The 27,836-nt window shown below is 37.1% G+C and overlaps 2 protein-coding genes across 2 annotated transcripts; both read right to left on the reverse strand.

The window, feature by feature from the left end:
• Positions 1-11,168: 11,168 nt before the first annotated feature.
• NTS (neurotensin) lies at positions 11,169-23,277 on the reverse strand. Its single transcript, XM_085304957.1, has 4 exons — positions 23,093-23,277; positions 19,026-19,087; positions 13,397-13,621; positions 11,169-11,315 (listed from the first exon to the last, which is right to left on the reverse strand). Exons 1-4 carry the CDS (start codon positions 23,151-23,153, stop codon positions 11,169-11,171), a joined length of 495 nt encoding a protein of 164 aa, XP_085161083.1. The 5' UTR covers positions 23,154-23,277.
• LOC146595857 (protein FAM89A-like) lies at positions 23,169-23,945 on the reverse strand. Its single transcript, XM_085304947.1, has 2 exons — positions 23,532-23,945; positions 23,169-23,191 (listed from the first exon to the last, which is right to left on the reverse strand). The coding sequence occupies exons 1-2, from the start codon at positions 23,923-23,925 to the stop codon at positions 23,169-23,171; spliced, it is 417 nt and encodes a 138-aa protein (XP_085161073.1). The 5' UTR covers positions 23,926-23,945.
• Between the last annotated feature and the right edge of the window lie 3,891 nt (positions 23,946-27,836).

The raw sequence follows: 27,836 nt of genomic DNA on the forward strand, positions 1-27,836 counted from the left end.
CCTTTATAAGGAAAATGATCTACCAATAATTTTGCAGATGGCAGTAAATGATTTACACGCCGGCTCAGTTTGTAGGTGCTTAGTTTGAAATAATTTGGAGGAAAAAAAAAAAAAAAAAGATAGTATGCAGAGAGGAACATTTTCTAAAAAGCATTCGCAATTAACATGGTGCAAATTGGGCATACAGACCTATTAGAGGCTTCAGAAAAAAGTGATTTCTTGCTTTACAATAAGTCAATAGTATTTGCCATGGTAAAGTTTGTTTAAGATCTAGTGTTGCTTATTTGATCACTTGTAAAACAAGGAAAATAGCATTATACTTAAGTTTAATCTTCTGTTGTTTTTTTGTCTTCCCTCTTTCTCTACTATCTCCTTTTCCCAGAGTATTCACCAGCTCAACACAATCTCCCTTTTTGTTACAGATTTAAATAAAGAGAACACATACAGTAATAATATATTCCAAGATTTTGAAATACAGATGCAAATTTTATTGCTTCAGTCTCTAATTCCAAAATTAAATCATCTTTCTAACTTTCTATTGACAGTGGATGAAGTGTGTAAAACCTGGTAAAAACACTAATAGTAATCACAAAAGCTTTAGAAAAGTAAATTGTGTTTGCACCTCATAACTTCATTAAAACTTTTTTTTCTGGTAACAGAATACAGAATTATGAATGCAAAGTTGTGCAAAGCTGTTATCTTTTAGATCTTTTAGGTTCATCTAGAAACATGGATAATCTGTAGAATGAAAACGAAAACAAAATTGATGCCACTGACTGCAAAGATAAGTTAAAATGAAGGAGGAGGAGGAGTTCTGTTGTAAATAGAGTACTCAAAGTACATAGGCATAAACAGAGTCACAAATTCTTACTGAATTAAGACCTAAATATGCTACAATATTCCCTCATATGCAATGTCAGCCTCCTTTTTGGAGAATGCTCTCAAGCTTTCCTGTTTCTTTTCAGTGACAAAATTTTCCAATTCTCGAAATATTTAAATAAACTTATTCTTAATCTTTCTGTGGCCATAGCAGTTTCATGGAGCAAAAGTCCTTGAAACAAGAATTTATTTAATCATTTTTCTCAGTGCAACAATTTTTTTAAATAGTTCCTTAAGTTGAGGCTTTCTTTAATTATAGATACATTACGCAGGTATCATCACATGCTGGTATTTTCTCTGGAACTTTAGAATCTTTATCTTTGAATTCAGAAAAATTTACTACTAAAGTAGTAACTTACTACTAAAATTGTATCTATTTCTCTCTTCTCTTTTAATTTCAAGAAATATTTCCTAAACTTTTGAGAGTTCTCTCAAACATATTCTCAACAAATATTTCACATTGCACTTGCAAAATATTTTCTATGGTACCAGGACAAGTAAGTAAGATGGTCATTTATTTAAACTTCATTCTTTTACACCTTTGTTTAAGGGAACTATTTCTTTTGCTGGTTCATATTTCTCATTTGATGATGCTTGTAGAGGGAAACAACTATGAATCATTTTGGGCTCAAAGAAAGATTCATTTACCATCTTTCTAATATAAAGTTAAGTGTCTTATCCAGGCTAGGTTGCTGATTTAGAGATAAGTACTTCCTATCTGTGCAGACTTTTTCCCTAAAGTGCTTCTTTCTCACTATTAGCCATGGAGGAAGTCTATATAACTGGCTTAGCTCACTTTTAGATGGAAACACCTAGGTGGGACAAATCCCATATGAAAAGTTGAAAACCTGCCTACCTAAAATTGTGAAGGATTGAACTCTGTGGCCTGGCCTCCTGTGTCTATTGTCCTTTGTGTTGACCTCACATCAAATTTCCTATACTTTCAACTCTGTAACAACCCTTACTTTTGCAATCCCTGCAACAGTCAGAATGTTCTTTGGGAACTATAGAGCAAATTACTTTTTTCTCAGTAGTGCTGATCTCCTAAAAGTTAGGATGGGCCAAATTTCTAGAAACCAACATAAGGGGAAAAAAAAAAAAAAAAAAGTACAGTGGGAGACCCATGCTTAGAATATCAATTTAGCCTTTTCAGAAAGTGAGATCAGAACTTGGCTAGTGCGTTTCCATTTTCTGCTACTGACTGAGTGCTTGYTCCGTAGGCAGACTGACACATAAACAAGAGCTCTCACCTTTCAGCACCGTTGGTAAAGGCCTGGCTTGATTTCTGCAGTGCCAGGGAGGCAATTAGGACAGGTAAGAACCTGTTGTTTCTTGTTCTTGGGAGAGGACAGACATAAACTCATCATACTGTCAGAAGGAAGCAACTTTCAAAGATGGCAACGTCTTTTTAAAGAAGCTTACTTTTTGTTGAACTAATGTTATGTGCGTAACATGCTAATCCCTCTCCCTTTTTTTCTTTCTTGTCTSACTTTAATGGTGACCATTTACTCCCTTTTCAGGTTGGGTCATCTATGCTATTTTATTCAACCATCATTTTCAGCTTCCAGAAGGCTACCCTCCTATCACCATATCTGCTTTTTTCATATGTCTACTGATGTCGTAGAGCTAGAGTGAGGTTTCTCTGTCAAGAAAGATCAGAAGAACATCTTTTCCTCCTCTCACAGTCTGAATTTTGTGCTTGGTTCAGGTACAAATGTAACTGCACAGGACATGGAACTGATTCTGTGAATGTTGGAAAATGACTGTCAGGCRGATGATGCAACCATGCGTAAGATAAGCTTTGGGTTCATTATTTTGGACAGCTCTGCTAATACACAAGAATAATTCCAAAAATTATCAGCATTTTTTTTACATATTTAACAAGCAAAATTACTCATCTTTTCCTGGTAAAGGAAGGGCTCTCCCTGCAGATATCTTCTTGTAAGAGGAGATAGAGCTTAACAGAGATATGGCAGAGGACTTTACGGACAGTGTCTCTTCATATACATGTGCACGTATGTGTGCAAGTTTATCTATATATTAGACAAAATAATACTGTCCATTTATTTGACTACTTCCCTGTTTTCCAAAACCCTTTCAAGGGCGCTGTACAAAACTGTACTGCTTTAGTAAGCTTTTAGCCTTCCATATTTTCAAGCTCAGTGAATGTCTATAATGATGAATCTGAGCTATCATTTCTCACTCACACCTGTGACCAGTCACATTTTCTTGGTAAAAGTTTAGCTAAGGAAGATGAGTCAGAGAGGCTTTCTGTATCCTCTAAGTGGCAGATGTGTTCTCTGCTCTGTGAGCAGCAGAGAAGCACCGAAGTGTTTAAGTGAACAGAAATCAGGTTTACAAGCACCATGCTTTGGATATTTTAACACTCACTCTATCTAAATAAAGACTTTTCACAGTAAATGTCAGTTCTCTCTTTTACATTAAAATATGCCTTGGGAAGTGGTGCAAATAGTACATTATGTTTCTTCACACACTACTGAAAGCTGCTAATAAGGCATCGAAAACAGTTTAGCACAGTGCTATCTTCTTTTGCCTTCTGCCTTCTTGAATACTCAGAAGAAATCTTGTTTATAATCTATATTCATCTAGGTCACAGAAGCATACATTCTGGGACCTGCAAGATTTAAAGTAAATTGTCTGATTTGCTATGAKTATGCCGGATACTTGAAGAAGATCTACTCCATTCAAAGACCAGTTCCAGGTGACTTTCTTCAACAGAATATACATTTCTGGAGTTTCTCTCTAAACATTTGTCTCTGAAGCCTGTGTAATTAAAGATATGTTTCCAGATACAACTGCCTGATCTTACACTGAAGGAAAAGAAGTTCTGCAAAGATACAGAGGTTTTTCATAAAACATTTTTGGTATTTGGGCTTTTGGATATTTTTTTCCCCAAAGAACATGAAAATGTGGAATTCATAAAGGTAGTGTCATCAAGGTGAAGTTTCATGAAGTTTAACATCAGCAGTCCTGGATCATTTGAGTTTGTGGTCAAAGTGAGTGACTTCTCAGCAGATATTTTACATTTATTTTCCTGTACCAACAACATTCAAGGGAAATGCTGTTCAGGGTGCTGGGCATGCAGAAATCATCCAGATTTGAACATAGAAGTGTTGTGGTTTTTTGAAACCACACACATTCATTCAACGTTCGCCATGCCTTCAAATTAATAAAATACCCTGTTTRAAGCAGAGCAACAAGCTGGGGATCTGTTAGAGTAAATGGAACAGAAAGGCCTGATAAAGGAAGTACAGAAAAAAAGATCAAACTTGTACCACAGAAATGTTATTACGAAAAACTGAACTTACTCTTTTTAAATTAATTTATCTGTATGCAGAGAACAACTCATTCTATTTTTTATTATGTGAGCATTGTGCTTTTTTGTATTAAAACAGTCCTTGGACTTCTTCATTGCCAAAAATAATATACAAGCATTTAACAAAAATATTCTCTAGCATGTTGACAACCCTCACCTATTACAGAAATCTATATTACTGTCATATGCAACACTGATATTCCTGGCTCTGCAGAGCTTACTGAATCGTTGACCTGAGTCCTATTTGTTTCATTGCTGTCCCATGTCACCCACTCCCTCCCCTTCCTGCGCAGCTTCTTTCAGTTGTTGCAGTTTCAACTTAAAAGTTCTCTGCATGAAACCTCTCAATTTCAAGTTGCCTTTCTGGATTCAAGGAAAGTGCAGGAACCAAGGCAGATGGTTGCCCTCACTATCATCTACTGGCAACTCTCCTTTTTTAGACTCTCCTGTATCTTCTAGTTTACACAGTCTGGGTCTGCTTTGTTCTTGGCTRGCACTAGCAAGACCTAACTAGCTATTAGAATAAGAATACTTTGTGTTATCTTGCAGATTTCTCYGCTTATCTCCCTTCCTCTTCTTGTCTCCAGTGAGCCTCCTTTTCTTTTCTTTGGGTCCCRAATTCCTTATTGGTTTGATTCTGATTTTGGGTATGACCTAGAAAAGAAAAGCTAGTAGAAAAGAAAAGTTTGGCTAGAGCCAAACAGAAGGAACACCCCATTAACATCTCCCACATTTTCCCATTAAACCCTCTACCTATCTGCATTTTATTTCCCATTTGAACAGCTCCTTTGTGTTCTGCAACACAAAAAGTTGTAAGATCAAAAAGGCAAAGTGGAAGTGCAGACGATATTTATAAAAACGAATGATAATGTTGATAACACCGCTATTCTCCACAGGCAGGTTCTTTGAATATTAAGTTTTAACTCCACTATACTGAAAAAGTGCCTTTAGTAAATGGAAACTTTTGAAGAAAATGGCAGTTAAGTATTCACCAAGGATTTCAGCTTCAAAAGCAGCTGCAATCTTGTTACTTCAGTGTCTTCTGTATATTAAAGACAGTCATTTAGAAATCTGTTCCATTATTGTAAAACTCTGAGAGTGCTATGGCATCACTATGCAGTTACATAGCCCCATAAATTATATTTCATTTGCTGCAAAATTCAGAATAATTTGAATAAATTTATCCATTTTTGAGTACATATACACCTTTGTTCCACTAGTTCTATTATTCCTTTGGTTCCTACTGTTTGAACAGATTAAAAGGCTTGCTGCCTGTTCCAAGCAGCTCCTTATTTAAAAGATCTGGAAATAAGATACTAAAATACAACAGCATCAGTATTGATATAGTTATTATATAGAATGATAGTGATACAGCTACTCTAAGGAATTGTTAATACACAAAAAACCCAAAGAGATTTCCACTCATAAAAGATCCATTAAGTAAAATATTTCTAAGCATTTCTCTATATCTACTATAAAATAGGAAATTTTATTGTATTTTTTGAGGATTTTTTAATCATATGGAATAGATATCTTTAACTTCATATAAGCATTATGGTTTTTAAAACATTTCTTTGAGGCACCACAGCATTCAGTCCAGTTTTCCAAATTACATTGCTCCATGGACAACTTTCTTGAAAAAACRATGCTTAATAACAAACAAACAAATAACAAACAAAATCCTTTTTTGTGGTAGACATTTATTTTAGGCCTTGAATTAAATATTTCTGGAAAAGAAGAAATATATAAAAAACAATCTAAATTTTAAGATTACAAAAACCAGTTAAGCAGATTCAATTTTCAGATGACGAATCAGAAAAAAAGCCACAAAAAACAGTGTCAAGATTTTCTTTGGAGGTGTCTCAAATTCATCTTTACAACAAGAATCACTGATATATGATCCCAGTAGTTTTTCATTCATATACTGTTCATACTGCATTARGTAGCTTAGATGTCATATCTAGACGGTTGACCTCAGACTTCTTGCAGATATTTATGAAAGYGAGGAGAGGTTGTCTGAGAAGCCCCTTTTATAGACACAACCTGCAAAACATTCCTACAACCGTACTTTAAGARTAAAACATAAACCATTCCTAGTGCAATTTTCATATCTCTGAACTGAGCTTAGTATCTTGAAAACAGTTCTAGGCTAAAGCTGGGCTRTAACTTCTGAGTTAAAACAGCCTAACTCGGTGGAGTTCCAACAGAGAAATGCTGTAGTCCCTCCGTAATTTCAGTGTAATTATGTGTAGTTCCACCTTCTCCCTCTATAAAAGGAGATCTGAGGAGAATCCTGAGACGGCTGTTTGCTTTCATCTAAGTGAAACAGTAAGCCTTAGTTGGGCAACTAGTAGCTTCTGAAGGCTTTATGTTTCTTAATAGCTAACACCTCTCCTAGAAGCCCTTGATTACTTGTTGTTTATCTCTACTTCGGAGGAGTCATTAGTTGTGGTGAGCCAAAGTCTGTGTGTTGTTGAGGTACCATGAAACTCTTTGAGTCCTCATTGGGCCTCTCAGACCCACCTAAGTACCCTGTGTTTGGCAGCTCTTGAAATGTGATCATCAACACTGTATTTTGTGTGTCTTAAAATGTCTACTCCTATATTCAAGAGATTGGATGACAATGTCAACTTTCGATAGTAATGCTTAAAACAAACAAAAATCCCCTATATTTTAGCTCTTCTTAGTGCTGACAAAGTTTGAGAATATGAATCTGATGAGCCCTGGCAACACAGTAAATAGAGGAAAAGAAAAATCACTCAAAATCTATTTATTAATTTACTTATACATTAGGATTTTTTATTCAAGTTTACATTTTCTGCAGCCTCACTCATGGATTTTAAAGCTTRAGTTTGGTAATAATGAAAAAAACCTTGCCCAGATTCTTTATGGAGATCAAACCCCCTCCGCTCTCTTTGCTTCAAAGTGGAGCAAGKTACAGGTTCTGGCTCTATAGTCAGCTCTCAGGACTTTATCTTGCAGGGGTTCTGCARCTGTTGTTTTGTGACTGCTTTCAGACAGTCCAATATTTTGGATGAGGAGAACATCACTGATCGATCTGGAACCCTGGCAAACTTCAGAAGGACCTACTCCTATTTCTGCCCTCCTACACCCAAGTATTAGAGTGGTGGCTTGTATCTTCAATTTGATGCAGCATGGTGCAAATTGAAAACTAATCTTGGGAGAGATCAAGACCAGGTGATAATGACTCAGCTGYAGGTTAAGTAAGAGCAGACTATAAGCCACAGCAATAATCATAGATTGCAAAATTAAATCACTTGTCTCTTTTAATCTGTAAAACTCCACCATCCATCCACTCTGTTTACTCCACAGCCATAAACTCTTCACAGCAACCTACATTATAGTTTAGACTTATGTTACAAAAGGCTGAAAACAATAAATATTATAATATGTCACAAGCAAGACTCAGAAAACCTGAAGTGTGTTATTTTATCACCACATATTAAAACTTGAGAACAATAAATATTACTTTTTAATCTGATTCCTTTTAAAGAATAACTAACAAACGTATTCTTAAGAGGTTATGAAAGTATTTATTTTTCTAAGCTTTGCTTTTCGTGTATAGGGGCTTGTGAGACTGCAGAGAGTAATTATTCAAAAAATGTTGCATACAATCAATTTAAATCTCTGTTAATTTTAATTCTACATTAGAAATAGCTTAGAGGTTTATGTAGTTTCTCCATAAGACAATATCCAATATTTGAGAAAAAATTAAAGTATGTGAGTAATTGGTATAATTATTCATCTATTCATCTTCATTGCACCTTGATACGAAGAGCAACAATGGACTATGTAGAAGAAATGGCTTCCTCTGTGGAGACAGAGAAAGGCAGCAAATCTCTCAGCCTTTTTAAAATACAATTGTCCATTTCAAGAGATRTTTCTAACAATCAAGGTGACAATCACAGTTAATGGCCTTCAAAACAACCTTTTTAAACTTAAGGCAATTATGAACTGGGAGAAAAAAAGAAGAAAAAAAGTCTGAATTTACAAAGCTTTATATACTAGGAGGAAGGGGAGGRAGGAGGAAGGACCTTCTCTGACCTGAAGTTCATTTAGCACCCATAGCTATTGCAAATACAGTGTTGATTTTACAGGCAATGCACAGACAGAGCCAAGACACAGGCCCTAATGATCTCACTGCTAAATAGGGGCAAATATATACATAWAACTCTGCCTATATTTTGCAGCCATCATCCAAAACAAGGGCTGAAGAATGGCTGCACTTGACAGCAGAGAGGTCAACAGGAGGTGGCAACAGCTAGAAGTAAAAGGAGATTTCAGACAATGAAGGTCCCTCAGACATCAAAATGCCCCTTTATAACATTGTTTCTCTAGGTTAATGGTATGGCTTTTGTGTATTYTACACAATTTTTATGTAGCTGTGCTTGTTTTTCACCAATGATTACATTTTAACCTGAAATACCATCTCTAGCTATTGTAACTTTGCTGTTCCATATGACCATTCCATAATTACAGATTTTGTTTCCTTGTCTAGTTAGGACTTTCTCTCGATCTAGATGACTCACCCCTCTGTCAGCTCCCTGAACATATCCATGTTTATAGGCTACCTCCTACCACACTTTATATGTSTCCTCCAGTGACATAGATTCACAGCCTAATGGAAGAAAGGCATGTAAGCCATACTCAACCAGTTAACCTGGCTATTCTGTTAACTCTGCATTGCAAGGAATAARCACATAGCCACTTTCAGGATAACTTTGAATTAAAATGTGGATCACTAGACTGGGTGGAACACACAGAGAATATGATTTGAGATCCTTCAACCCTGAATATATAAATCATTTGCAAAATGAAATATGGATGCCTGCACTTTTTTTTTTTTTGAAAATTTTAACTGTCTTTCTCAGATGCTACTCCTATTACCCTATCCTACATTTTTTTAACTTTTATGCTCAGATTGAACATGCAGAGAAATAGATTGTGACAGCCTATTTCTTTTTTTATGTGTCCATATTGGCTAGTAAATAGTGAGCTGAAATCTCTATTTTTTTTCTTGTATTTTAATAGTAGTGAATTTTTGAACAAACTCTATTCTGCTTTGTTATTTCAGTTCTACAGAAAATTTAGAATTTAAAATGTCTGTAACAGGATTATGAAGCTTCATTTTTTTTTTTTTTAAGAAAGGGGAATGTTTCTTAGTTACTTGAGAGTATGCTGTGTCTCCAGTCTAATTCTATAACGGTTTCGTTAAAAAATTAAAGGACTTTGAATCGTCCCGAATCTTATTTAAGCAAAGCCCTTAAGCATATTAAGCTTTTAAACTATTGAGATCTAATGTGCTTAAGTACTTTGCAGTTTTTGAATCATAATGRTTATTATAGTAATTACTGCATGCTCAGTTACATCTTGTGAATGTATGCATTTAGTGGCTATTTAACAAATAAACTGATTAATAACATTTGCAGTGAGGAAGGGAAGTAGGATTCACTTTAATGTTATGAAAATACATTTTACAGCTCAAAACCACCCCTACTGTGTAACAAAGTTAATATAACCACTGATATGGATATGCTTTTTATACGTGTATCCTTGCATGTGCTTAATAGTAATTGACAGAAAATCTCGTCTATGAGAGGATTTGGAATTTTTGTGTTTTTTTTTTTTTTTCTAGCAATTTATTAGAGCAGAAATGATGTGAGGAAATATCTCAAACAGAAAACACATAACGTTTCAAAGGCAGCCCATCTGATCCCCCTTTTTGCCTCCTGGATCATAGACTATCTACTTATTCCAACTGTTTTTTGTGTCCCCCATTTTTTTCTCTCTTCTTCCAGATCAGAGCCTTAGTCTTGAGAGTCTTAGGTCTGGTGTAGAGATTGGAGACACCGAGTTAGAAAATGTGTGAGTCTCAGATGGCACCAGAGTTTTTATGGCTTGTAAACGCTTTTTTCCATGCTGGGATCTTCACCTTTGGATGGACTCCTAAAGCTATCTTTAACTCCTGAAACTGCCTATTGTTATTCTAATTTTTTAGAGGGAGGGAAAGGAAATGCCTTTCAATAACAAGTTTCAAATGTTCTAGTACTAGTTCCTCTTCTAAATGCCTTTTTTCCAGAATGTTTGTATTTCTCACACTAGAAGTATGTTGTGATTTTTTTTTTCAGTGACACCACACAAGTGTGAATCAGCTTTTATTTTTTGTCTTTTTAAAAAGTTTTTTTTTCTTTGAGTATACATGAATTAGATAAACATCATAAATTGTTTTCCTGACTGAATAAACTGTTTTCTTCATTTTATCACTGATAGTGATCTGGAAGGGCATCAGGCTTTTTTCACACTAGCATGCTTTTTTGAAGTCTCATTAGTGTATGGTTYTCTTAAATTATGACCTTTGAGCAGTAAATTAGGAATAAAGAAGTTAAATTCGTCTACAATATGAAATCTGAAATTGCCAGACAACAGTTAATAGTTAGTTCATAGTATTTTCCTTCCTTACTTAGACCTAATCTCTAATATTTTAAAAGGGCCAATATAGAGGAAATTATGGCAGTTCTGACTAATGTATTACACAAAAACTCACATGCATGCATGGATTTGGGGTGTTCCATTAAGAAATTGTAAGATTCTCCATAGGGTTTTCAGACAGTATCAATTTACCTGGCATATGTTGATGTGCTTTATAAAACAGGAAAAGAGTACCACATTGTAACAAATATATCGAAATCTCGGTTGTGTACAATACATCATGCTTAGAAACTAGATTTATTTGCAAATGTATTGGTCCAATTAATCTCAAGTAGGAAAAAATCACATTCAAGAAACAACAATTGCAAAAAAGACACAGTTATGTTATCATCTTGATGATTTTCCATAGTATATTTTCACACAAGTATGATTTTAGATTTAAATAAGATAACCATAATGCAGTTACCTATAAACTAAATATACATAGTTTTCTTCTGCTGCATCAGTAATATGAACTTCTCTTGAGTATGTATGGTCTTCTAGCTTTGTTCACATGTAGCTGCCGTTTCAGGATATAGGGATTTTTTCTCTTCATTATTTCCTTATCCTGGTTTGAATTCTCTAGATCAAAAGCATCTTGCTGAAGTAACTGTAGGATGTAAGAAGAGACACCATGGTACCTGGGGTTTGGGKTTTTTTTGGTAATGAAACTTAAAAATTGCTATAGAGTTTTATAAAATTTGTCTTAGCATCTTCTATAAGGAAAAAAGCTTTACCATTATAGTATCAGTAACAAGAACAAACAACCCCCAACTCCCATAAACACTAAACTGACAGCAGGCTAAAAATGAGCTGAGTCCTACGGAGGTGATATTCCACTGATAACAATGAGAGGTTGATTTTCACTAGATAAACTGGTATATCCTCCTTGGACAAGAACCTAAACTTTAGTGAAAAATTCCTAACAATTGTCATTCCATAAACTTTAATTCAGCTTTAAAAACTCCTAAAAGGCTTCAGCTTTAGACCAGTAGCTATTATCTGCAACTTCCCACAATTAAAAAATAAAAAATGCATAAAATAAATAATTAATGTACAAGAAAGTCAAAATTTTGTCAATGAAAATGTGTTATGTAACTGTGTTTTGAGTTTTACTTGGAGTTTTTAGTGTTTGGTTCATATTAGTTCTTGGTTTATCTATTAAGAGTTCATCCATTCTATTATCATATTCTTCCATTTTCAAATATAATCCTACTGCCTAACTGAAAGGCATTAAACTAAAACCATTTTTATACTCACCTCAATGCTTCCCTAAGCAAACTCTGTTACTCACTTAATTACTCAATAAATGAGTAGTCATCTAAACTCTTCATTGAAATTAATGGAAAAAAATCATGTTTTCAACAAACTTGGAGTCAATCCTGGATGAGTAAGATTACAAGAACTTGTCTCATTACATATATTGCTTATTACAAGCCTTCTTCAATTTCTCTCCCTCTGGCTCCATCCTTTCTCCTTTTGTTGTATACATCTTTGCATTTCATCACCTTACTACTAAGCCGAGAGAGGAATATCATTACTTTTTAAACTTCACATGCTACTGCATGCTACTGTTGAAAGTGATGATTCCCAACTATCACAAAAGGTGATGGGACTGCAAAATAAGGAACTGTGGTTAAATCATATGCACTATTGTGTATGGTCAGGACTATGGCAACTCCTCTTCTGCACTAAATGCACTGATAAAGAGGATCCTCAGCAAACTCAGTTTCTCAAAGATGCTGCAGTCTTTTCTATGGGCAATCCCAGCAGATACAAAGTATTGAGACAGAAATTCTCACAGAGCTGTGGTTCAGCAAATAAAAGGGATGAAGATTCAGTAAACTGTCTGTGAACCTGGTATAGCCGAAGAAACTATGTTTACTGCAAAGTGGGCATAATATCATTTTTCCTTACCCAGAAAAAACTCTTAATGCAATATGCAACAGTGCAAGTGATTTCTACTCAGCGTGCCTCTGTGTGATTGTGGCAGTAAGGTAATACCACAGACAGATTATAAAGCTCTGTCTAGGACCAGTGATCCTATTCACTCACAACTTCAGCTTAGGAGCATCCCTCTTAAGTGGCAGAAGAATGGAGAAGCAGGAGATCCTCTGCTGCTGGTTTCCTAGCAGTGGTAAGGAACCCAGAGTACCCAGTAAAATTACATGTATACATGTACATATGTCCGTGCATTTTGAATCCAGTTTGCTCTAAGTCCTTGAAACAGTTTTTAGAAACCCTGTCTTTGTTTAGTTATGCCTGAATAAATCTGCAGTAATTTCTCTTCTATTAAGCAGATATTAACTTTATGTTCTGGCACAGAGCTCATTTTCATATGTTTGTTTGGTTCTTTGGAATGGTTACAAAGAGTGGAGAAAATATGTAGCTAAGAATATTTCACATTTAACCACTGATTCTCATCCAGAAGAGACATTTAACTCTTTAGAAACTGTATTAACTCACAACCCTTTTGATAAGATYGCGTTAGACATAATAGATATTAGAGACTACAACAAACTAGAAAGGGAAAGAAGGCTTAAATAATGAGAAGAGAAGGGTGATTTAAACCAAGAACACTTGAGATTTGGAAGAATCCGTACGACATGGACTTTAAAAGATCACTAGAAAGGTAAGGAGAACCGAAGAGTGCAATAGTAGTTGAAACATTATTTGTGACATTTGTTTTACCTCCCAGTGCTGAAAGGCTCTGCTGTGGCAAACTTTTTGGAGTTGATATACTGTCAGCATTGCTTCCAAGCTGAATCCATCCAGAGCATCAGGAAATTGTCTTCCTGAAATGAGATCTTCTTCATCTACTTCTGCTGTTTCCCCTACTTGGTTGTTTATGTTGTTGATAAAATTGCAGACATTTAGCAGAGTCATTTTCCAGTAAGGAAGTTTTGCTCTGTTAATCTGAAAACAMAAATGCCCAATAGTTAATGCTTTGCAATTTTTGTTTTGTTTTTAGTAATAATATAGGTAAAATGTAAAAATGTCAAACATTTTGGTAGGAGCAAGTTTGTTTATTTGAAGTACTCTTCATCTGCCCAAATTTAAGTCAATAATTAGAGAGTGCTGAAATTAGGACAACTCATTTATTAAATGTACTGAGCCTGCTTCCCCACTGCCTTGCCCCCAGGTAGGTAGGTAGATATACAGGATGAAAAAGCAAAGCACTACCAAACTAGAATGGTAGCATTTCACACCCATTGCACAGGTGCAAGCAAAGACACTGATGGAAATTAATATAATATAAATTCACAGGTGTAAATGAGGACAATGATTCAAGTGTACTGGACAAATTCCCAGTCCTGGATTCCAAGCTGGATGCCTGTGGTTAACTAGGCACTCCGCCCCAGTTCAGAGAAAAGGAACGGAGTCCCTGCTTCAGGGCAATCTCTCTGATGAGGCTGGGTCTGAAGTTCTGGAATCTGTAAGCCCCAGGAGTTTTGAATTGTGGGGAGTAAAGAGCCTGCAAGGTGAGAATCTAAGGTCTACCAGGCTTAGACAAAGATGGAGCAAAGCTGTGAAAATAGTGGATTTCTGATTGGGGGCTGGACTGAAAAATTAAGATGAGCTGTATTTGGGAGGTCACCAATGGACGTGTTCAGAGGTGTTACCAAAAGACAGAAGTAAATTGAGACTTTTCAGCATGGATTGACCCAAATTTTGCTTAATCCAATAACTTGCTTTATTTAGGGGCTTTTAAGTTTTAAATTCTCTTAAAAAACAAACAAACAAACAAAAAACGGAAAACAGTTTTTCAAGACAAAATCCAAATTTTTAATTTGGGAAATGCTCAAAAGAAACATTTTTGCTTTTCTATAGATACTTTTTTCCCCTAAATAGTTGTAGTGGGAATTTTATTTAGTTTTGGTTAACAGTAGAAAAAAATTAAGTGGAAAACCTAATTCCCACCTCATTCACTGCTTTCATGCTTAGCTTGCTTTGCCATTTCCTTGGTTTTCCCACTCAATATTAATTATTTCTTTCAAATTTTATTCCTCTTGTTGAAAAGTACAGAAACTAGTTTCTTTCAACCACAGTTGGTGACCTAGTAATCTCCAGTCAAAAGCCAAATACTAAATTCCTATTTATAACTGGCAAGTGTTTCCCTGCTATGCACACTAGGCTGACACTTTACCCGGGAACTGAAATGTGGTGGCTGTTTCTTTTCCTGGATGTACAAAGTTTATATATACATRTATATATATAYACTATAGTAATACAGAATTGCCTTTTACTTAGTGACATTATCAAAAAAGAGTGTGGATGTGGTGTTTACTTAGCTGATCATTAAGCAGTCCTATAATCCGATGTTTCTTTAAGGCACCTTCCCAACAAAGAGATATTGTATGCAAGATTTATGCATGTTTGTCATTATTTACTTTTTTTTTCTTTTGAGAGATGGAAAAAAAATACATAGGAGTGAGGAAGAAACAAGAAAGTAACATCACTAATAGCATTACTTACAAGGAATTCCCTTTTGACCATAGTCTTTACACCAACATACACATGGGTTTCTAAATGACAGCAATTTAGCCTTTTAATAACCACCATGTAGTCTCAGATTCCTGACAGCATAGGAAAGCAGTATAAGATAACATTTTTCTAGCTAACTTACAATAAAGAAGTAGATCTAGAAGCAATGCCACATGAGCAAGTGGGAGTTCCAGGTTAAAATTGAGATTATTCAGCTAGATGGAAATGGGAGAGGAGAGGACTGGGAAATTTGTTGGGTCTTCCTACATAATTTATAGAATCTTTTTGATCTAAATTTACTACTTCACATTACCTTGATGCATATCTTTGTTTAAAAGAACTTTTTGTGTATATATTAGCCAAATACCTAAATAGCAACCTCCAGTTAGGTGAAATTTATCATAGCTGTTACTTACTAAGTTGGAGAAAAAATCTAATAATTGTGATGAGGTCTGCAATGCATAACTCATTGGTAAAGTGAGTCTAGTTCCCGTTAATACCATGCATAGATCACTTCAAAGTATTTTTACCTGGGTTCACCTACTTCTGATTTGCACTGCCGCCAGCTCACAGAATGAGACTGTAATGCTTTAAAATTTTTAAACAAGAGTGAAATAACTTCTTAACTGAACATGGAGCTCTCCAGGCCRTGCCCAGAACAGAACAGCTGTGTTACTGTTCTACTCTATTTCATTATTGAAGTAAACATTAAAATCAGGAAGCTCTGTTTTATAGGCTATGTGAAATATCTAAGGTGAATATCCTAAAGGAGTCTGCAAAAATACAGTTTTAGATTACTATAACTCAAATGTTCTGGTTCTTTTTCAATATGTGATATATTTGCCACCCAGGTCTAGGCAATACCAACTACAATTGCTCAAGATATGTTTTCAGAAGTAACTATGTAAGAGCTCAAGAAAACTATATCTGAGATGGAACTATTTTTTTTAAGATTAACTTGAAAAAAATCTAGGAGTGATTTGATGGAACAAAAGAGACTGCATTATGAGTCTGAACTTAAAACATATTAATTCTGAAGAATTCATGTAAGTGAATATCATGCATGTGTTTCCATTGATGAACATTCTCCTCAAATAATACTCAGAAATATGGCTTCCTACATCTTTTATCTATTTTGAAAGATAATTTATACTGGACAGAGAAACTGAAATGAGCTGCAGAATAGCTATAACCGTAACTCTAGCTCTTCCCTTCCCTTCCCTTCCCTTCCCTTCCCTTCCCTTCCCTTCCCTTCCCTTCTCTCCTTTTTTTTTTTCTCTTTAAGCTAACATTATCTCAACCTTGTTTGAGTTCAGCTGAGTATTCTGGGATCTGGGAATAGAGCTAGTTATTTGATGCAAAAGAGAGAGATAACAGATAGCTATCTGTGTATTTGAAACACTTCAGATTGTGTTCTCTTACCAGATCTTGCAAATAGCTCTTTGGAGTTTATCTTGGGAAAAAGACAAATAAAGCATTTTAGGGACATGTTTGATCCTTTTATCTTCCTCGAGATATAAGAGCACGGAAGGGCGGTAAACTGTATTAAAGGTTGAAGATGTAATGGTAAGAATGGATGTACTTCTTTAGGGATGAAGAGTATTTCAGTACATGTCTCTAAAGAGTAGTTTTTAAAAGGCCGTCAGACACTGTACAACAGTCTGTGAAGTCAAAAGCATCCATATGGTAACACTTTCCATAATATTGGATAGACTCCTGAACACTGCAAAAGATGAGTGCTTTAGTTCAGTTCTTAACTGAACTAAACTTCACAAGTGCCCACTCATGAAGAATTCTCAGGCACATACTAGGAACCACAAATGATAACTTACTTTGCTGTCTTTTTAGATCTAGGCTTTCATAACCATGTTTTTGTTTGTCTGTTCGTACATCTTAGATGTACAAACCATAAAGTTCATCTAAATTGGCTGGATTTCCTTTGATGTTGATTACAAAATCCATGTCAAAGACAATGAATGCAGTTTAATGTAATTGTCCTCAACTGGAACCAGATCTCAGGCACACAACAATCCATTTATGAGGTGTATCATCCCTAAATTTGTCTCTCACACTTCCAGTATATCTCTACATGGTTARCAGAAACATAGTTTTGTTCTAATGAAGGTTACAAACCAGCAGATGGCAACAGGAAAAAAAAATGAAGAAAGAATTAGTCATTTCAGTGATCAATGGAATTGTGGTACATCCCTTGTAGGTGCACCATTATACACATTTTTAGTCGTTCCACTATGCTTTATTTTGATATCAAGAAACAATATATATTACACTACTGAATTTTAAATGGAGATTACAAACATTATCACCTAGAATAAAAACAGTGATACTTCTACCATCTATCCRCTGCTTTTATAAACTTCAGGGGTCACAATTTATCATATATACAATTAGGCGGTCAAACAGCAATCACTTGATGCAACACAACATGTAATAGTAGACAACAAACATCTTTACATTGTCAACTGTAGCACTRTATTTGTGCATTCCTAGTTAGCTGGTATAAAACTCTTTCAGAGATTGTGCTGTGTGCTAAGAGAGAAGAAAAGATAGAAGAGGGAGTTGGAGTCACAATTCCACTAAAGTCAGTAGCAAAAATATCACTAGCTTCAGGGTTTCCCCCAGGGCATATTAAGCTCTGGCACTCAGAAGAAGAACTTTTTTGTCATGCCCCTATATTTACATTCATCTCTGGAAAAGAACCTTTATTAAATCATTCTCTTCGTTAGAGAAACAAGTAGCAAACAGGTTTTTTTGGCACCTAAGGCCAAATACCATGCAGGTAAAGACCATGAGAACCTAAGCACTACCACATAAGATCAAAACATCATCTATTCCAGGATGATTTCTTATTCTAGGATGTTCAAAGGATACTGAAAAAAAGTACACATATAAGCAAATAKCAAAAATATAGAAGCCTTCCAGGCAGGCTTTATCCTTAACCTTCATCTAGTAACTGACTTAGATTTTTTTTTAAAAAAAATGTCATGAAAATATCATTTCATTTTCCATTGAAATTAAGCAWCAATTGAATATCACTAAAACAAAGTGTTAAAGCATTCCACCATAAGCCCTTGAAACTTGTTTCAGGATTTATTTTTTAATATATTGCTAAAGAAATATTAGACAAGTATATATTTCTTAGTTTGTTGGTGGAAAAGAGAAGTGTTGAGAAAGTGTTTCTCTGCCAGCCTGTCCAATATATATGTTCAACATTTGCTGCTTCACCTACGTGAATATGAGCTTGGAACTGAACTTTTGTCTATTTGTAATAAACAACACGTACATCGCTCACAGTCTTGTGAGCCTTGGCCTCTTGTCAAGGAAATGTTGTTTACCARATTAATAGTTTCATAGACATGTCTCCATGTTCTTGTACTAACTCTATGAAGAAATTTCTAAACCAAAATCAGCATATGTAGTAACAGCTTTTGTTTTATGACTATTAATGTTATATGCATATAGAAAAAATTCTRCATAAAAATTTCACTTATGGATTTGACTCAAGGTTAATTTAGCTTTCATCAGACATAATCTTATTGGAACCACATTTCCTCATATAACTTTACATCTCTGCACATAACACAGTTTTGATGGTGTAATGAAAGTGCCAGTGTTAAGAGTGAGGGACACTTTGTGTGTGTCACATCAACACCTTCAAATTTCCTTTGAACAAGAAGAAAATTTTGTACCAAAGTAATGTCTAGCACTGAACATTTAGGTCTAGACCGTAGGTTATTACTTTGTGCAGAGACCTCTAGGTTTATAATGAGAATTTATTTGCTCTCTGCCTGTCAGCTAAAGAAAGAAAAATAATTACCTTTGATGTATACATATTGGTCAATAAATCTGCTTCTAATGCTTTCATTTCCTCTTCTGAATCTGGGAATAAATCAGAAACATGTGTTTATTATTTATTATTTTATCATAAATCACAGACATTTGAATTCAGCACACAGAATTTAGGCACATCAACAAGTTTTGAAACAAACGATAGATAAAAGCACAGCAATGTGATCTAAAGGGACTTTAGGTAATGGCAGCACAAGATAAAACCATTATTTTAAAATGGAAACTTGCCGCCTTTTTAATGCTTGATAAAGCACATTGACAGGACTAGAAAGATTCAGTAATTTCAATTCACTGTTAGAAAGGCCCATAAATCTGCAAGCCATTTCATTACAAAAAAAAAGTGTTGTGATATTTTTCATTCAAAATCGGTATGATTTTCATAATTACTATCTGTCACCTTTGCTAACTTTAGAAGAAGACTTTCAATATTTATTTTTAAAGAATATTCATTAAGTAACAATAAAGAAATCAGACTAATGGTAGTTATGAGTACTTGACAAAATATACTTTCAATTATTCTCAGATAAATGAAGAATAATTTTGCTGATGAGTGGTTTGAGATAGAGCAGAATTTGGTATACAAGCTATTGCAATATATACACAAAAATAAAGTATTTTAACTGAAATTCTTAGGATTTTATTTACTAATTTAATTGACTGTTAATAGCTCAGTGCATTTAAAAGACCTGTGATTTGATGGATAGAGTAACTCTTGAAAAAGAAAACACAGTCAAAAACATTTCTCTCTGGACTGTACATAAGCACAAGGAAGAGCTGTTGCTTTGAAAATGTAACAGAAATCTCAACTCAAAGATGAGCTATATACAGAAATCAGTTAAACCTTCTGCTGAAGCACAGTTCCGTTTAGCCTTTATCTTCTCCAGAGTATTGGCAATCCAGACTCAAACAATACACTTTTATTTAAACTAAAACTAAATCAGTATCTATGCTAAGGTAATACAAGTCAAATCTCTTTTTGATTAAAATGATCCATGTTATTAGTAYGTAACATCCTAGAATCTGTGGAGAGATTCTGCCTGCTCTTTAATTTTAGGAGTCGTCACCACAGTATYTTATTAACTTCCACAGGAACATGAGACTGAAAGACATTTTTTTTCTAAGTCTATACTAGTCCGTACTCTCTACTAGCACAGGCAATCATTATAATATTTTTTAAAAAGTTGATTGTGTTCCATCTTAATAATTATTTTTTCCCCTCACATTTCTTCTTTGAGGAATTCCTCTAAACCATCACTAGTTATTCATCATCATCTCATTTCAAGCCTAATTTGCTTCTAATTACAAATTTATTTGTGGCTAGTATATAACCTCCTTCATTATTATTGGTACTTTTCTATTTCTAGTTTTTACCCAACTTGTGTATTTTTTGAAAGCAACCATAGCCATTCCCAGATTAGATTTTTYAAGGTGTATTCACATGGTGGTTACCAAACAAACACACTGTCRCTGTGTCTTTATCCGAGGCTTTGGGGAATACGCCATTCCTCTGGAAACCACATGAATAACATCACTGCAGAATTATGCCCAGAGCTGTTAGACTCTATCTATCACCTAGTCTCCTCTCATATAATAGACCACCTATTCCCAAAGTCCTCAGAATGGCTTTCCTCTGTGCCTGATGTAATCTGAAAAATTGTACCATATACTCCAGATGAAATATCTCAGAATTTAACTACTTTAATGCCTAATACATTACCACCAGCTACAGCAAATAGCTCTCTGGCACATTTTAGGTTTTTACTTGCCTTTTATGATTGAAAAAACTTAATATCTCATAATAAGGTTGATGTCAGCTATCTCCTCAAACACTTCCAACAGGAATGCTTCTGTTAAGGGGAGTTTTTAACAGACACTTCTATTATTTCCCAAGCTACTGCATCTTGTACTGTTGCACTGTTTCCTATTTCATTATTGAAGTCATCAAAAACTTCTATGTGTTATGACAGTCTTCCTCTCTACGGATGCCCATGTTCATTGTGTAACAAGAGCGCTACAATTGCTCGCTCTTCCTTTTTGCATTGAAGTCGCTATTGAAAATATTGAACAGATCAGTGTTGCAGAAAGTCACTAGTAACTTCTGTCAAAAGCTTTCCATTCAGCACCACCTGTTGTCAATGTTACCCAATCTCTTAAGCAATTTGCCACTAACAGAAGCTGTATGTGGAGCGCCWAATCTGCTCAGCCTAATTTCTACCAATGATAGCAGTAGCTGCTGGGAATAGGGAAGCAGCCCAAGTGGACAACATCCTGATTTGTGGTGCATGTCCTGGGTCATATCAGCTGGGGACAGCAAAAGGATGTGTGTCTGGTTAGCACCCAGGTTTTGAGGCCATGGGAGATGGAAGAGAGCTGTGGAAGTGGAACGCTATGCTGAATCATTAGGTATTAAGAAGCTTCTTGATCAAGTAGCCTGGAGTACGTTACTCAGGAGACTGTTCAAGATTCCTGGAGTGAATAAGGAAGCAAAGCTTGGGTGTCTATTCAGACGAGAGCACATACAGATAAAACAGGATTGAAGGAGGCAAAGGAGGAGGTAAAAGTATAAAAAGAACAGACTCTCAGAAAGCACTGCATAAAAAGTCTGATTTTATGTTATTGTTCCTATCATCAGAAAATCCACACACTTTGCTGTCCTCTTGGTCATTCACTACTTCCTGACAAGAAATATATTTGCATTCTACAAGAACAGTTAAATTGCATAAGAACACACTTTCCCCCGAGGGCAAACATTTTGAAAAGAAAATTAAACTAAATGATCATTTTCTTTATACCACAATTATCAATAATAATTAAAACTGACTCAGCCCTTGCAACGGCATTTCTCGTTTAAATATAATTTCAAAATTTCAAGCAAACGAAACATCAAGTCGATTATACACACAATTTTCTTTTTTTATGAGGCTAATTTAATTTCCACCTAAATCTTTGACTTTAATGGGTTTTCAGTCAGACTCTACATACAGCAGAGTTGAATATTCTTCACTGAAAATACTAATCATGTCTTCACTTAAAAAAAATTTAGATATATGAGAAGGGAATGACAAATACTAAGCACTGTCACTAAGATCACGGGCTCTCTAAAACACACGATTTGAACTGTGATGAATATAAAACTCAGGTATTATGTGTACTACATTCTTCTGCAGAGTACACACTGGAAACTTTCATTTAAAAGGAGAATTATGAGCTTACGAATCCTCCTCAATAGTGAAGATACTTGCATATTTACTCTTCTAAATTTTGTGGAGTTAGAAATTAAAGTAATTTGCAAGCTAGCAAGATTGAATTTTGAAACCTATCTTTCAAAATCTTTGTTTCTATGACACCTGCTCTGTGTCTGTATGTTTACCAACATGTTTAATTACCGCTAAACTATCTTTTTTGTCATACACACAGGCATACATGCACACACACAAACTTAGCTGTGTCATTTTCTGAAGCAGCAAGCAATGCATGTTAACACATAGTCCTCTTTTTCAAGTTTCTAAAACAATTATTCTTGGAATAGTAACACACACTGAACTTCCTACTGCATGAGCTGCATGTAGYTCAACATTTTTTTCTCATCATTTCTAAGCAGTTGCTGTTAGCAATTTTTTTCTGAAATCCTAATTAGATGGTGTCCAGTAAATCACGTATGAGGTAGCACTGGGTACAGTTAAGCAAGTGGTCTATACCAACACATGCTTCTCTATGCCTGCTCTATAGCAATAAGCATGGTATTGATGCTGTCTTCCATGCTGTCTGAAGGAACGGCACACGTGAAGGCAGAAACTTATGGGCACGATGGAGAAAGCGATGCCGGCCGGACCCTGTCACCAAGGGTGGTCGCTTGGCACCTCCTAGACATAGCCGCATGAGCCCCGGGGGAGCTCCAGCCCCGTTCCGGGGGCCAGGCGCGCCTCAGCTGCTACTGCTGGACTTAGTCCGAGAGAGTCGGGAGGAAGAAAAGAAAAAAGGAGCGAAAGCGGAGCCGGCGCGCAGGTGCGGGACCAGCCCGCCGCGGGCTCTTACCTGAGCAGAGGCTGCAGGCGGCCAAGGCCAGCAGCGCCACGCACACCAGCTGGGCTCTCATCCTGCCGCTCCGCCGCTAGCAGGGCAAGCCCATAAATCCTAGGGAGAGACGGACAGAGAGACACACAGAGAGAGACACACAGACACAGCGCGGCCGCTCCGCTCCGCTCCGCTGCCTCCCGCGGGCGGCTGCCGGGACCATGCGGGGCGCCCAGACCCTTCCCCAACTATATAAGCCGCGGGGTGATGTCACGGCAGAGCCGCCAGCGCCTCCTGAGGAAGCGCCCTCCCTCCTCCTCCTCCTCCTCTTCTTCCTCCTCCTCCTCCTTCTCCATCGCCGCCGCGGCCGCGGCCGGCCCCGCCGCCGCTGCGCGCCCCCCGCCCGCCGCGGGCGGCCTGAGGCGGGAGGCGGCTTTCCGCCAGCTGCAGCTCGCCTCGCCCTGCGGGAGGGCGGGCAGCCGGCGGGAGCGCCCCCGGCACCGCCGCAGGCGCTGCGGGCGCCCCCGGGAAGGGAAAACCCCAGCGCGCCGCCGAGAGCCGCCTCGGGGGCGGAGCGGCCCCGGCCTGCGCCCCGCGCCGCTCACCATCTCCTTGCGGAGCAGGGCCAGCGCCGCGTCCAGGTTGGGAGGCTTGGGCGGCCGCGGCGAGCCTCGGCCGCCGCCGCTCAGCTCGTCCTGGATGCGGGATTTCTGCGCGTAGAGCCGCTCCAGGTCCCGCCAGCGCCCGCCCTGGCCGCCGCCGGAGGAGGAGGAGTTCAGCAGCCCGCTCAGGCTCTTGGGCAGCGGCGGCAACCCCGAGCCGCCGCCGGGCCCCAGCAGCCCCGGCCCGCTCATGCTGCGGCGGCGGCGGCGACCGAGCGNTGGTAAAGTTGCTCGGACAGCCGGTGTGCGGTGAGGAGCGGGAAGCAGCGGTGGCGGAGCGCGCCCACTGCGCGCAGCGCCGCGGTCCTCTCCGCCCGTTTTACTTCTCCTCACGGCTAGGGAAAAATGGGAGAGAAGCGCTCCGCGGAGGAAACGGAGCCTCCGCGAGAGCCCGCGGCCGCGGGAGAGGGAACGGGAGAGGCGCCCGCTCGAGGTTTTTCCCCGATGCACAGTACCCGGCACTGCGTGGCTCCCTGTGAGCCCTGAGGAGCACATGCCGTGTATCAGCCAGCTACTGCTACGGGACTGTGCGAGCAGCTACAGCGCATTCCCGTAAATTTCACTTTTTTTTTTTTTTTTTCCAGTTGAATTTTACAGCACTGGTAGGATTTTATTTATTTATTTCCTCCACAACTGATACAGACCGATTTCGTGAGCAGCATCCTGGGCTTAAGACACAATGAAACCCRCTCTTTGCTGCACATCCTACCCCCGCAGGATGGCCAAAACCTGGTACGGCCTCTCCTTCTGGATCCCAGTCRTAAATGATCCGAAGCAGAGGGTAGGGCAGGCTAATCTTTAATGTGTGAGTATATACGTGTAAAGCTGAAGGCTGGCGTCAGCCTCCATCGTTATACTGCTTTTAGTGTGATTTTTCTCAGATCCGGACAAATGCTCCATCTGTTGAATGCACATATTACAATTTGGAACATTTTGATCTCGGTGAATACATTTCAGGGCTGATGCACATGCTACATATAGCAGGAACACATTCACTGAATAGTAGATTCTTCTGTCATCTTCACTGCAGAAAGTTTCCTTTAAAAAACGTGCAAATATGAGTGATGGCAGTGATAAGTTCTGTTTTCCTCCTGTGTTCCCTGTGCCTGTATATGAAAAATTAAAATAGATTCCACAGTAAACCAAAAGCACACACAGAATTTTCAAAATTCTCCCACAGAAAACACATAATGAGAAAAGTTTAATTAACTGATCTCTTTCCTCCCTGATTCAACATTTGCAGTACAGCAAAATTTAAACTTGGAAGTTCTTTTGTTTTATGTTTGAATAAATATAAACAAGAATAAAATTTAGTACAGGGATGTGGTTTTAGATGTCTTGAGAACACAGATTTTTTTGCATACTATAGGGAATACATCTTTCTGCTTTGTTAAGCAGAGATTAAAGAAAAGAAAAGAAAAGAAAAGAAAAGAAAAGAAAAGAAAAGAAAAGAAAAGAAAAGAAAAGAAAAGAAAGGAAAAAAAACATTGTATAGGCTCTGCTAGTCTGCCAGAAAGTTTTAGCTATAGTCATCTGCCTTAGCACAGAGGCTAGATTAGCTAGCCACTCACACTTCCCTCTAGTCCTATTTTCTATTATTTCCATGATGTGGAGAGACCAATCTGTAGCTCATTTTGCTCTGTGGGTGTTCTGCAGTTCAGAAAGCTCTATGAATGAGAATCATATTTCATAGATATTTTCTAGTGCCTACTCTCTGTCACAGATTTCTTCAATAGATAGTGTTATTGCCCATATTCTTATGTAACTGGAATTTATAGGAATAATGGGTTATTTTTTCCTCAGGAAGACAGTAATTGTCAATTTCCCTGACATTAAAATCTGTGATCGCCACTGTTGCTTTTTTTTCTTTTCTTCTCTCTCTCTCCTTTTTTTTTTTTTTTTTTAATCCTGAGATTCCAATTATTAGTGATTCCAAGGGAATGAAGGTATGGTATGTTATGGCCCATAATCTTTTTTTATCATTGCTCTGTTTTTACCCTTTTCCTAGAAAATGACAAAGCAGAAACTTCAATGTTCAAAATCTTTCTCATCATCCTGAAAGTTCTTGACATATTATCTTCCAGTGCCCTGGATCAGGCACAACTGAGCTAAGACCATTAAGCAATTATGTTTTTTTTTCTTGATAGAACTGAACTGTCTTCTATTCCTCAGTTACTCCTTTATTTACTTGCAGTTACTCCTTTATTTACTTTTTTCCAGCTCTTTCCTGCACTTGTGCCATCTTCTAGTGCTCCATTAACATTTACATACTAGGAATTTAAAATGTTTTTACAGTGCATTCCCCAAATCGTCTTGACTTCCCCAAGTCACCTTCATATCACCTTTTTCCTCATGAGAATGATTTATCTTGCCAAGTAGCATACTCTAGTGAAGAACTATTAAGAAAAAAATATGTATTTTCATCTCAGATCTCTTTCTTTTTTTGTGTTTGTTTCTTCTTTTTTCTTCTTTTTTTCCTTTTTTTTTCTTGTGTTTTTCAAGCTAGAGAAAACACATACAGTTCTTTGTCAGTGTGGGAATCTCAGTCTATCTTTACCTGCACTCAACACATGGTTTAAACAGCCTGTCCAGGCCCATACATCAGCTCCATTCACAACTGTGAGGCATCTGAAGATAATGAAACACTCAGGTAAATAGCAGATCCATGAAAGAACAGATACTTGTATGTCCATTTACCTGGTTATTGGAACACAAAATACTACCATCATAATGTATGGACGACACCAAACACAAAAGCTGTAATCATGAAACAGAAGGAAAAAGAAATTAATTATCCCACAGAAGCAAATACTGGAGACTATAATAAAGAACRAGTGATTCTCCAGTTGGCTAAGTCTTATGGCTTGGGACGAGAAATAAACATAGAGAGAAGAAATGGAAGACTGAAGCTGCTGAAGGCTGAAGCTGCTGAAGTCTTGTTATTAAATATATTAATCTTGTCTGAGAATTTTCCATGAAATTATTTTGCAGCCAGACCTTGCTGCAGGTATAGAAGTTTGGCACCTGGAAGAGGAATTGTCCTGGAATAGGTCAGCAAGAAATTTAAAATACCAACTGTGGCTCAAGATGCTGACTCATAAGTGTCAAATTTGAATTTAGTTGTGGTGATTTGAGCAATTTTACTCCTACATCAGTTTGACTAGCAACAGTTTAGGTTAATATGCTGGGAAGAAAACTTTGGTGAGTCAAGTTCATTTCTATCATGGCTGTTTGAGCCATGTAAGCTCCAGCAAAGCAGCAGGACAGACTGGAAAGGGTATTCAAAACATATTTAAAGCATAAAGCATAGTCACACACTGCAGCTTCATTTCCAAGGCATTGYAAGTCCTCCATTTCTGAGCAAGAAGTATTGAGGGGTTTTGTTCTGTTTGATCAGGACAGTAACTTTAGGCATTGATACTGTGTTTACCTTCTGAAAATCCTAAGTGAGATCCTGGAGATCAGTTGTGCTACACCAGAGAACAGAAGTAGCTCAAAGGTAAGGGGAGCTGTTCCTTAACATGCTTGGCCATTCCGAAGAAATATATTAGGCATCTGCTCTACTTCAAATCTGATCTTCTTTAGTCACTCTATGTCTTTCAGTTTCTGAGTATGTATCTGAATTCTAGTTTAGACATGGTGTTAGTAAATTAATGTTTGTAAAGTACCAAAATTGRAAGATACTATGTATGTGCAAAATATCCTTCTTCAAGGAAAACCTGAAGAGGCAACTGCACAATGTGCAAGAATGTTCTGTTTTAGAAGAAGCATAAACAACCACGTTGCTATCTTAATCAGTAATGTTTCTTAATATGTAGTGAGTCTATGTCACATTTTGAAAGGATCTGCATATCAGCAGAAGCTTCTTGGACTTCTAATGGCTATAGAATAATTTCTTTATGTTTTAAGATTCTGAAACTGTGAAACTGGCATTCTGTGTAGACACTACACATGAGGACTACATGCTTGGCAAGGCTCCTTTTCTTAAAGCTTTGACCCGTGAAATAGTAGTAACATCTCAGTACCCTAGGGGATCATGATTCTCAAAGATTTTTAAATGGCATCTGCACAGACTGAAGTATCTGAAGTATCATTTCTTCTTT

This window comes from Rhea americana, unplaced genomic scaffold (genome assembly GCF_003343005.1).
Source record: "Rhea americana isolate MKP2758 unplaced genomic scaffold, rheAme1 scaffold_214, whole genome shotgun sequence".
In the NCBI taxonomy this organism is placed as follows: domain Eukaryota; kingdom Metazoa; phylum Chordata; class Aves; order Rheiformes; family Rheidae; genus Rhea; species Rhea americana.